The sequence below is a fragment of the Cupressus sempervirens genome, chromosome 5 (genome assembly GCF_028749045.1).
Source record: "Cupressus sempervirens isolate cs-2001-9-10 chromosome 5, ASM2874904v1, whole genome shotgun sequence".
NCBI lineage: Eukaryota > Viridiplantae > Streptophyta > Pinopsida > Cupressales > Cupressaceae > Cupressus > Cupressus sempervirens.
The window spans coordinates 767455193-767467349 of NC_143122.1; the positions used below are offsets into that span (position 1 = coordinate 767455193).

The 12157-nt window shown below is 36.5% G+C and overlaps 1 protein-coding gene across 2 annotated transcripts in view; it reads left to right on the top strand.

The window, feature by feature from the left end:
- Nucleotides 1-4757: 4757 nt before the first annotated feature.
- LOC149558157 (kinetochore protein SPC25 homolog) overlaps nucleotides 4758-12157 on the top strand; it is a 97641-nt gene continuing 90241 nt past the window's right edge. The window contains exons 1-2 of one of the 2 annotated variants that reach the window (XM_089832518.1): nucleotides 4758-4994; nucleotides 5201-5266. In XM_089832518.1, the coding sequence (XP_089688644.1) occupies nucleotides 4868-4994; nucleotides 5201-5266 (193 nt within the window). In that variant the 5' untranslated portion in view covers nucleotides 4758-4867. The remainder of the gene's footprint in view (nucleotides 4995-5200; nucleotides 5267-12157) is intronic. The other variant, XM_089832519.1, reaches the window with a different exon arrangement.

Genomic DNA, 12157 nt, shown 5'->3' on the forward strand with positions numbered 1-12157 from the left:
CAATTATACAAATTACGAAGTCGGCCACAATACAAGTTACCACAAATATTACAAAGTCAGCCCACATGAAGACACTCAGGTTTTGAAGATTGACTCGGTGAGGTTTAGATACTCAACATCCATTGTCAATGCTCGACATCGTCATGCACTTGGTAGACATAGAAGTTCGGTCCATACTGATCACTTCCAAGTAGTCCTGAACTCGGTCTGCACTAGTGACTTAGTAGATACTGTGAAACTTGTCATATAAACTGAGTCTCTTGATTTATATTGTATGACTCAACAAACATTATCACTTCGAGCTCGGTATAAAATGAGTCTCTTGATTAACACTGGGAAGCTTGGTTAACACTCGACTTGCATCACATACATTGTGAACTCAATGAACATTGCACAACTCGGCTTGCACTGGTAAGATCGACATACATTGAGATGTACGATTTACACTTGATTTTCACTGTAACTATAACTGCTTGATAACCACTGAGATTTGTCCGAAGAACTCAGTGACAACTGAAATACTTGGCAAACACTGTGAACTGTACAATGAGCCTGGTAGCTATATACAATCTAAATAAGTGTGTGCCACTAATAACAAACTTGACTGATATGTCAACACAAACCACCTCCCCTCCCCCCCCCCCAGCCCAAAAAAAATTAAAAAACAAAAAGAAAAAAAGAAAAAGAAAAGAAAAAGAAAAAGTAGAAGTACACAACATATAATTACAAGAAATGATTTATTATCAAACAATCTTCAATTACATCAATGATCCACATTCATTCCCCTAATTCATAATACAACTTGCATAATAAAATGCACTATATGTCAGGTTGTAAGGCCTTTTTGGTTGTAACCAATGTGTTTTACAATTACAAACCAAATTTCACTATTCAAGCTTCCTCTAAGTATCGTCTTGAATTATACCACTTCATGATTCTTGCCTCCCTCTCTACCAAGACTCTAGGACATTACATATATAGCCACCAGGACAGACATGTCAGCTTGAGTTCACAATCTCCAATAATATGAAAATGTATTACATTAAAGGACTGACCCACAATGATACCAATTGCCTAGATCCAAGAGCCCATAAGCTAACTCTTAAATATAGAACCACACCAAATTAAATACCAGATACCATATGAAGAGAAACATAGAAAATCAACACTTGAGAAGATGAAGCATAAATCTTGCTAGTTGTCACATAGGATTATGTGCACCTAGGGTAATGATTCATGATATGTCCACCATATGAAGCTAAGCCCATAGAATCTGGGAAAAAACAAAGAGTTTGCCAATACAATCTGTCAAACAAATAGCTACAAAACAAAAATAACAAATATAGTTTTTGGTAATGCAAGACTGCCAACAACCTAGGGATGCTCTTGCATCAAGAAGATAATAAGGAAGGGCGAGAACCTGATGAAGAAAAAATTGAAGATTGAAGATCAAGTTGGATAGAATTGCTGAAGATGTTGATGTTTGGTATTGGATGGTTTATTTCATATTATATTGTCATCAATGCCAAAGGGGGAGATTGTTACCCCCAACTAATCATGTTGAAGATAAGGGAGATAATGTATGTGAAAGAGTCATATAAGTTATTATGTTGCCATTGATGTCAACCCTGAAAATCTAAGATACTATGCTAATTCAATAAAGTGTTGAATCATCTGAAGGATGTAGTGTTGATTGATGAATAGGATCTGTAAAGACAATAATGAAGAAGAAAATGGAAGAAAGTGTTGATAAGTATGTGGATTTAAATGGGCTCTCGACGAGTTAGACTTTGGAAAGGTAATGGTGATTTGATTATTTACAAGATTTGATTAAGTGTTGAGATCATTCATAAGTAAGTTATGTTGGCTAATAAGGAAGGAAGAAGTCATGAAGTGGAAAGACAAAGAAACAATGAGCTATATTGAGCTAGATAGTGAGGTTGGTAAATAAAGGACTAATAGTAACCAAGCATTCACAATAGTCACAAAACATATGTTAGGTGAGTGAAGAATGAACCGTATTAACTGAGCAAGTGTAGTTTTAACCGAGCAAGGGAAAGATGAACTATTTCTATAAGAATCAATTTGAGGCCAACATTTGATGAAAATATAGATTGATCGAGAAGTTTTTAAGATAAGGACAAAGTTTGTTGAGAGATCTATGAATGGAAAAATTCAAAGAAGATCTAATGGTGAAGATGTAATGATAAGAACTAGAGTTCAAAGTTCGAGGTCAACATGTGATACTTGAATGTTCAATGAACCTATGTTAGTAGATGATCAGATGATTATGTTTTAGTAGAAACATTATTAAGGATCTGGTGAAGTGGCAATAATCTGTTTATTTAAGGGATGAACAAGATGTTCATAGTTGTTGATCAAGTCATTGTCGAAGTTGATACCCAAAGGGGTCACCAAGTAGAGCAACATTGTGAAATCTAGCAAGTGAAGTGCGAAGTTGATGAAGTGTGAGTAGATCAACCAGAAGGAAAAAAGTGAAAAAACAAAAGAGGAAAGATGAGTGAAATGGAGATCTAAAACAACAAAGGTAGTTGCATTATTTGTCAGATCATTTAACTATTACTCTCTAGTAATTGTAGCAGAAAATATCTTAACCGAGTGGACTTAATGGTCTTAGTTGTAAATCCTTTCTAAGGTTGACATTCCATTGAATATTTATAAACCCTTTAGATCAAGCCACTAAATTGAGGAGCGATAAGGCTTAGATGAAATTTGGTGTAAATCCCCTAACAGGGTCACATCTAACAATGTTTATGTAGCCTTTAACAAGGCTGACTCCTAATCGAGCTCACTTTAGAAGAGTAAAATTTTGGGTAGCCGATTCCTAGGTGTTTATTTCCCTTAACAAGGTTTCCATGTTAAAAATCTTTGTGTCAAAATGTGTGGATGATGATGTTGCATGTTATTTCATGTTTTATTGTTTATTGCTGCAACTCAGTATACAAAATTAATTGCTTTGATATTCAATATAAGCTAACAATTTTATGGTAAATATTAAAGTGGATAACATTGTAATGATTGGATCTATTTACCGAGCTTGTTTATTGAAAGTTTAAATTGTTAGATTGTTGAAATGGTATTGAGGACTCGTGGATAACTAATTCAACCCCTTCTCAATTACCTAACATTATCCTTTTGTGCTGTATAAGAAATTACATGCAAACACTTTTATGCGTATTTCTAGGCACAAAACATGGTTAAACAGTAGTGTGGGTACATGGGGTTGCGATTGCATAAGTGAAATTTAAACTTAAATTTAAGTAGCCTGAGCATTCCCATGACATTTTTAAATTGGGGAAAAACATAACTTTGAAATCTATCTCTATTTTTTCTGGAGCAACCACTACTTAAAAGTTAAAAGTACGCTTTGTAAAAAGGGGGCGCTGGAATAAGTAGCCATTATTTATTGAGATAAATGACTTATGGCTCCACAAAGTATTTTCCTTCTCTTTAATTGACTACTATTTTTTCTCAAAATATTTATCCACAAGATTCATTATTAAAATTTCATTTAAACATTTAGGATGACTCCAAAGAAATAAGTAACAAAAATCCACAAGCTATTGTTAATTTTTATCTATTTATAGGTAAAAGGCCAAAAGGTCCATTTCTGAAAGTAAATTAAATGTCCTTCTCAACTAGACACAGAGATATGAAGTCATCCTTCATATAACCTTTACATAATACTCTTTAATAATTTAATCATTTATCACAGCGTTTAACTTACACATTTGTTATTGTGTTATTTAGATATTCTTGTAAACGTGCTTGCTAATTAAATTGAGCTAAGATCAAGTTGTTAGAAACAAAATGCATATATACTAAAATATGAAAAATTAAGTAATACGTCTTATGTTAACTATGTTAAGATTATCCATAAATGCCTTGAAGTTTGTACCTTTCTACTTTTAAGAACATTTTAAGAACATTTTAAACAATAAGAGCCCGTTTGGTTGCTGGAATACAACCAGAATAGGAATAGGAAATTAGAATATGATTTGTATTCTTTGTTTGGTGCGTGGAATAGGAATAGGGAATAGGAATACGTATTCTCAGTTTAGCCCCAAAATGAGCTTTTGTCCATTCCAAAAAATCACTGTAATTGGAATTGCTATTCTTGCATTCATTTTAACTTTCTCAAATTTGATTAAATTTTCAAATCCGCTTTGACCTGGGGTGAGCGCTGGAACTTTGTTTTCAATATTTTCAAATATTTCAACGATTTTCCAATGGCGCCGATTGCATCTTCAAAAATATTTTCAAATGGCGCCGATTGCAAGTTAACCCTATTCCAATTTAAGCTTGCATAACCAAACAAGGGATAAACAAAATTGGATTGCATTTTTCCATTCCTATTCTTCATTCTCCATTCTCATTCAATTTTTCTATTCTAATTCTCAATTCCTACGCCTGCAACCAAAGGATCCTAAGTTCTTTCATTAATAATAAATCTCCTATTTGTAATAGAAAATGAATATCTAATCCTATTTTTTTATAATAATAATTTTTAATTGCTCAACCACGTGAAACCTTTTTGACCACTTCATGTGATATTTTAAAGTTTTTAATCAATTTTTTTTCCGTAATCTCAACTTGCTATATTAAATTACTAAATATTACAGCTTATGAAAACCCACCCTTTTGTCCATTAATTCTCTCTCTAATTTTTTTTCATTTTCACTTTTAACTTCATTACGAAAAATTTACAAAATTTGCTGTTCCCTCCGCTTACAAAATTCAAAATGTGTCAACGGAGAATAATGTGATAATGGGCCGAGATTCAGCCATATAATTTGTGAAACTTGCACTCCAAACTGTATAATCATTACTTTTTCATCGATCGAAAATGGATCATCAGAGGATTTACAAAGACATGGAAGAAGTGGGTCGAGGCATAGATTCCTGGGAGTCCACCTCGATCCATTCATTGGAACAATGTAAATCTAAAGCGCGAGACATCGCGCATTCGCAAGGTTGTTTTTCTCTTTTAACCTCTACATTTCGTTGATTCTTTAGGATAAAAGCAAAATACAGAAACAGTGCATTAGCTACTCGGTTTGACATGCGTACATTAAGTTTGCCAAGAATTGACTGGCAGACCGGTGTTCACGAGTTCAATTCTCATAGTCAACACGGTATATTTGACGAGATCTTTCTTTTCCTTTTGCACCTTTCACAGGAAAGGTAGAAGAACTTGAAGCCCATTTTCGCAAACTGGACGAGACTTATCTTCGCACTAAAGCGGGTAAGTCAAATTCGTAATACGGAGTCCGTTTATCATTCTGTTTCTTTACTGTAATCTAGTTGACGTATGAATTTCTTTTTATTTCCCTCTATCCTGGGTTTTGGAAATTTGTCAGATCTATTGAATTATAATTTTCGTTGCATTCCCTTAAAACCTCTATTTACCCGAGTCATACGAAACACTGGAATACATTATCAGAATTTGCATATAATTGGCGAATAAATTTTAATATGTTATTTATTCCACCAGTCAATTTAGCTGGCTGTTACACAGTACATCAGTGCTCAATTCCAGCATGATGCCAGGTCTTCACATATCTTAGAAGGTGGAGGATGAAACTGCGTGCTAGGCTTGGGAAGATTTGGTATAGTAATCACTCCTTAGGTCTTCGAATACAAAATAAGGTTTTGCAATGGATTCAAGGCATCAACGGGTGCTTCGAGAGATGTTAGGGCTTATTTTGAATTAAGATGAAACTATTAAAATTGACAAGATTTACAGAAATCAAAGTTAGTGAATAATTTCTCAAGATTCTATTTATTCCCGTGACACTGCTGGACAGTTTTTCTGCAGTGAACTGAACAATAAAATCGATTCAGCAATCTTCTCTACGAGGCCATTCCTTAGTCCGACTGCAAAGTTTTTGTGAATTTCAGTGTAATACTTATTCTTCACATTTCACTGTTTCAGTAGCTAGGCATATCCGAAATGCATAATCAGCTCCCATGGTATTGCTGTTTTCAAATTGATAATGTTGATATTGTGAAGGCCAATGGTCACTTGTTTCTTCCCTCCAATAAGCGTGTCTCTTGGTGTCCTGAGACCTTTCATATGTAATATTATTGGAGCCTTTTTATATGCTGCTCCTGCTCATTTGTATTCATCTTTTTACATATTAATCCAATACTCTGCAGTCTGGACATAGCCACTATTGTGGTGAACCAGGATAAATCTGGTGTTGCGTATTTTTCGTATTGAGTCTTTTTTATTTCTCTGTTTAAATCCTTTCAATTGGTATTAGAGCATTAGGTGTGCAGATTGGAAAATCGGTGTTGAATTTTTTCGAAATGATGGAGGATATGAAAATAGAGAAATTTACAAGCAAGAATTATAGCCTGTGGAAGGTGCAGATGCGCTCTTTGCTGGTTAAGCAAGACTTAGCACTCACAATTGAAGGAAAGTCTAAGAAATTGGCTACAATGTCTAATGAAGATTGGCAAAAGATGGATGAGAAGGCGATGGCATCCATTTTTCTTTTGCTAGCGAAAAACGTCTTGTTCAATGTCTCAAATGAGAAGTCAATGAAAGAAGTTTGGGACAAACTTCAGAATATGTATCAAACGGCGTCGGCTGCAAACAAAATCTTCATTATGAAGAAACTCTACAAACTAAAAATGAAGGAAGGGACTGCGATGTCCAATCATATAAATGATTTGAATACCCTACTATGTCAAGCAAGCTCGATTGGTATGACTCAAGATAATGAAGCCAAAGCCATCATCTTGTTATGTTCTTTACTTGATAGTTGGGATCCCATAGTTACAGCTGTAAGTACTTCAAACTCTACGAAGTCAAAGCTGGCCTACGACGAAGTTGTTGCCACTTTATTAAGTGAAGACATGAGAAGGAGTAACAAAGACTCCTCATTTGGTAATGCTCTCACTATGGTCAGCACCTAGAGAAGAGGAAGAAGCCATCATAGAGGAAATAATAATTACAATCAGCGAAGATCAAAGTCACCCAATCGTTCAAGGTCAAGAGGTAGGAATGGAGAATGCTGGTTTTGTGGTAAGCCTGGCCACACAAAGAGAAATTGTCGGGCTTACAAGAAAGCACAAGAAAATCTAAGAAACATGGAAGCAAATACAGCCTATGAGAAAGATGAAAGCACTTTAGTTCTTTCTACAAGTGAAACAAAATTAGATTCTTGGGTGATAGATTCCGGAGCTTCTTTCCATGCTACTTCATGTACGGATTGTTTCACAAACTACCATGAAGGTCAATTTGGAGAGGTATTTCTAGGAGACAACAAATCCTGCGAAATAGTTGGCAAAGGTGACATTTTGTTACCACTGGAAGAGGGAGGGCAATGGTTGTTAAAAGATGTTCACCATGTTCCCAAATTAAAGCGAAATCTGATTTCCGTCAGTCAACTCTTTGCACAAGGATATTATCCAACCTTACATCCAGATACTTGGAAAGTTACCAAGGGTTCGAGAATAATTGCCAAGGGAAACAAAGTTGGTAATCTTTATCTTCTTGAGAAGCCTACTGAAATAGGGGCTGCTATGATAGTCATGGGCAGCTATGCAGCACTTTGGCATCAAAGATCAGGCCACATGAGCAAAAAAGGCCTTGAGATAATGCTCAAAAGGGATCAACTTCCTGGTCTCCAATCAGCAAATTTGGAATTTTGTGAACATTGCCTTTACGGAAAGTAAAAGCGGGTCAGCTTCTTGAAAGATGGACATAATCTCAAGGAAAAACCATTGGAACTTGCACACTCGGATGTCTTTGATTCGGTTGAGGTAAGCTCTTTAGGAGGTGCAAATTTTTTTGTTACTTTCCTTGATGATTGTACTAGGAAAGTATGGATATAAATGATGGCAAATAAATCTGAAGTTTTTTCTAAGTTTAAAGTTTTCAAAGCTCTTGTTGAAAACCAAAGGGGCCATAAGATCAAATGTTTAAAAACGGATAATAGAGGTGAGTTTTGTTCGCTGGAGTTCGACAATTATTGTGCAGATAATAGTATTCGTAGGGTGAAAGTTGTACCCTACACCCCTCAAGAAAATGGGTCAGCGGAAAGACTCAATAGGAAGAGAAAGCTTGGTGTATGCTTTCAAATGCATGTTTGGGAAAAGAATTCTAGGCTGAGGCATGTAATACAGCCGTATATCTCATTAATCGAAGTCCTTCTTCAAGGTTGAACTTCGGAATTCTGGAAGAGGAATGGCAAGGTAGAAGAATTTCATACTCTCATCTTAAAGTTTTTGGTTGTCAGGCCTTTGTACATGTGCCCAAAGAGAAAAGAAGCAAATTGGATCCTAAATCCGAGCCTTGCATATTCGTTGGATATGGAGAGGATTAGTTTGGCTTCAGACTTTGGAGTCTAGCTGATAAGAAAATTATTAGAAGCAGAGACGTTGTCTTCAATGAAAAAACATTTCCAGCATTGCATTCTCAGGAAATGTCTGAAAAAAGAATTTGTGCCAATCTTTGCACAAAGGAATGTTGGCTTGAATCCACAAATAGTACCTAATCCCATCCCATATAGTCCCATCTCTGTCCTAGCTCCAATTCCCTCCTTATCCCAATCAGTTGAATTAGAGAATACCGATAGTAACAATGATCCTAATCTCAGCATAAGAGATCAAGCCTTCCCTCACTATGAGGATGTCACACAAAATAGCAATGTACACCACCTTAGCCCTGAAGACTCTGTTCACGGTATTGAGGGAAGTCAAATGTTTCATGTGATTGGTGATCAATCCTCCAACCGCATACACCCACAGTCAACAAAACACTCTACAGATATGATATGCGATGCAGGTGAATATGCACGACATAGTGTAGACAATGAAGACACTATCAAATTCAACTCGCGATATAGTGCTGGCAGTAAATACATTCCCAAATTCAATTCTAATCCACGGACGCAGGTAGCAGAAGTCAATTCATAGGGTGTAGCAGTCAATCCGCAGGGTATGCAAATTAATCCGCATGTTGTAGAAGCTAATCTGCAGGATGTTAATGCACAAGGTGTCAAAGCTGTTTCAAATTTTGTAGTTAATACGTAGGGCAATTATAATCATATTGAAAATGCACCTTATAATACCCGCTTTGGGCTCGGGCAAGTGGATTTGCAGGGAACATTGGAACACAAACTGCATGATATAAATCCTTTTAATCTACAAGTTGCACATACTAATCCGCAGGTTGCACATATTAATTCGGAGGTTGCACAAGTTAATACGCAGGAACCAATCAAAGTTGCAGAAGTAAATCATTTTAATAGTCATATTAACACCCGCTTTGGGCATGGGCCTGTTAATCCACAGGCGACAGACGTTTTCTTAAATACTCGTAGTTGGAAGGGTGAAAGTCCCCGTAGGTTGTTGTGCTCTACTCCACAAAGTAATACTGCAGGAGGCATGGATCAATCTAGAGAGGAGTCTCATGGGATCCATGTAATCTGTTCTCTTTGCCAAAAGGAAATACAGAGGCCACAAATCCAACTGGCATCAATGGCCAAAGTCCTATGCATGAATCTTATGATAATCTGTTCTCCAGCAGTAGAGAGGGCATTCAAAATTTAAGTCAATGAACTAGAGTAATTGGTTCTCCATTTGAATTGGTTCAACCAGAGAATAGAGAACCCCAAATGAGAAGATCCACTAGAGAAAGGAGAATGCCGGCTAAATTCTCAAATTATGAGTTGTTATTTGCTGAAGAGGCAGAGCCTTCAATTTTGATTTCAGAATTCTCCGAGCCAACAACTTACAAAGCCGCACTCATAGATGTAAATAGTGACAAATGGCAAGCTGCGATGCATGAAGAAATGGATTCTTTACTCAAGAATCGAACTTGGGATTTGGTATCTCTTCCACCTAATCGAAGACCACTTAGGAACAAGTGGGTATACAAGTTAAAAGAAGAAGCGGAAGGCAACAAACGCTTCAAAGCCAGATTGGTGGTAAAGGGATTTGATCAAGAAAAAGGAATAGATTTCAATGAAATCCTCTCACCAGTTGTCAAGATGACAACTATTCGAACTGTTTTGGGATTAGCAGCAGTGTGGGATCTTGAATTAGAACAACTTGATGTGAAAACCGCATTCCTACATGGTGATGTAGAAGAGGAACTTTACATGGACCAGCCTCAAGGGTTCGTAAAGAAGGGACATGAACATCTTTATTGCAGATTGAATCGGAGCTTGAATGGCCTCAAACAAGCCCCAAGATAGTGGTATGTAAAATTTGATCGCTTCATGATTGAGCATAATTTCACAAGATATGAATTAGACCCATGTGTCTACTTCAAAAAACTTCCGAGTGGTGAGTTTGTCATCCTTCTTCTTTATGTCAATGACATGTTGGTAGCTGGCACAAACAAAAGAATAGTTAATGAGTTGAAGCAAAAATTGGCAAGCAAATTTGCAATGAAAGACTTAGGGGCGGCCAAAAAGATTCTTGGCATGACAATCACAAGGGATAGGAAAAAGAGGGAAATCACCTTGTCTCAAAAACAATACATTGACAAAGTTGTTGAAAGATTTGGCATGGCTGATGCAAAACTAACTCCTATTCCTCTTGCTGGTCACTTTCGATTAAGTTTTGAACTATGTCCAAAAACACAGGAAGAAAAAGAATTTATGGAGAAAATTCCCTACAAATCAGCAATTGGTAGCATTATGTATGCTATGGTTTCTACTCGCCCCGATATTGCTCATGCAGTGGGAGTTGTGAGCAGGTTCATGAGCAATCCCGGAAAAGCTCATTGGGAAGTTGTCAAATGGATACTAAGGTATCTAAAAGACACTTCAGATTATGTCTTATGTTTTGGCGGAAACAAAGTTCAGCTACAAGGTTACACTGATTCTGATCTTGCCGGAGACTTGGATAAACGAAGGTCTACCATTGGTTATACCTTCACATTTGCTGGAGTTGTGATCAGTTGGGCTTCATGGTTGCAACATTGCATTGCTCTTTCTTCAGCTGAGGTTGAATACTTAGCTCTTTCTGAAGGTGCAAGGGAAATGATTTGGCTTCAACAGTTACTTGGTGACTTGAAAGTTCATCAAAGTGAATATAATCTGTTTTGTGACAGTCATAGTGCGATCTTCATGGCACACAATCACTCATCACAACGTCGCTCCAAGCACATTGACACTCATGCTCACTTTGTTCGTCATGCAGTCGAAGAGGGCAAGTTGAAAGTTGTCAAGATTGACACCAAGATCAATTCGGCTGATATATTCACGAAGGTTGTTGCCAAAGAGAAGTTCGAATGTGCTAGAACTTCTCTTGGGCTTGTGAAGAAAAGATAGATCATTCTTTTAGCAGGGTATTGGGTGATCAGTTGCAGCATTGGTTGTCCTTTAGGTGGGAGTTTGTTGATATTGTGAAGGCCAACAATCACTTTTTTTTCCCCTCCAATAAGCGTGTCTCTTGGTTTCATGAGACCTTTCATATGTAATATTATTGGAGCCTTTTTATATGCTGCTCCTGCTCATTTGTATTCATCTTTTTACATATTAATCCAATACTCTGCAGTATGGACGTAGCCACTATTGTGGTGAACCAGGATAAATCTGGTGTTGTGTATTTTTCATATTGAGTCTTTTTTATTTCTCTATTTAAATCCTTTCAGATAATTTTGGGATTAACCATGAGACTCCTACCAATTAACCATAAAAACAGATAAAGCAGAGTCATGATTCCTTTGGTCGAATCATTTCTGTGAATTTCCTTAAAGAGAACATATTTAAAGCTGATAGTGAAAATGTACTTTTTTTTGCCCTAAATTAATTAGCTCAGCAAGTCTTGTTTCATTGAAAGCTACCACAACACATTTAGAAATGATATTGGAGAGGAATAATGTCCAATTTGTGTGAGTTTGAAGTAGTATTTGTCCCCCATGGATATAGCTTTCAAGTTAGATCTACTTCTTATAGACTGTTTGAGGAAGTGAGACATAATATGGTGCCTACTTGAGGCACAACGAGTGATTTCAGTTGCCACCTGCTTACTTGAGATGCCTAGTTTTTAGTTTACCAAATGCATTCAGATGTCATCAAACTCCTTACATTTGCCATTTCAAGTTCACTTGAGGGTCTCAAAACTAATGAGTGTTTCTGATCAACGGAAAATCTTACACTGTTACAACCAG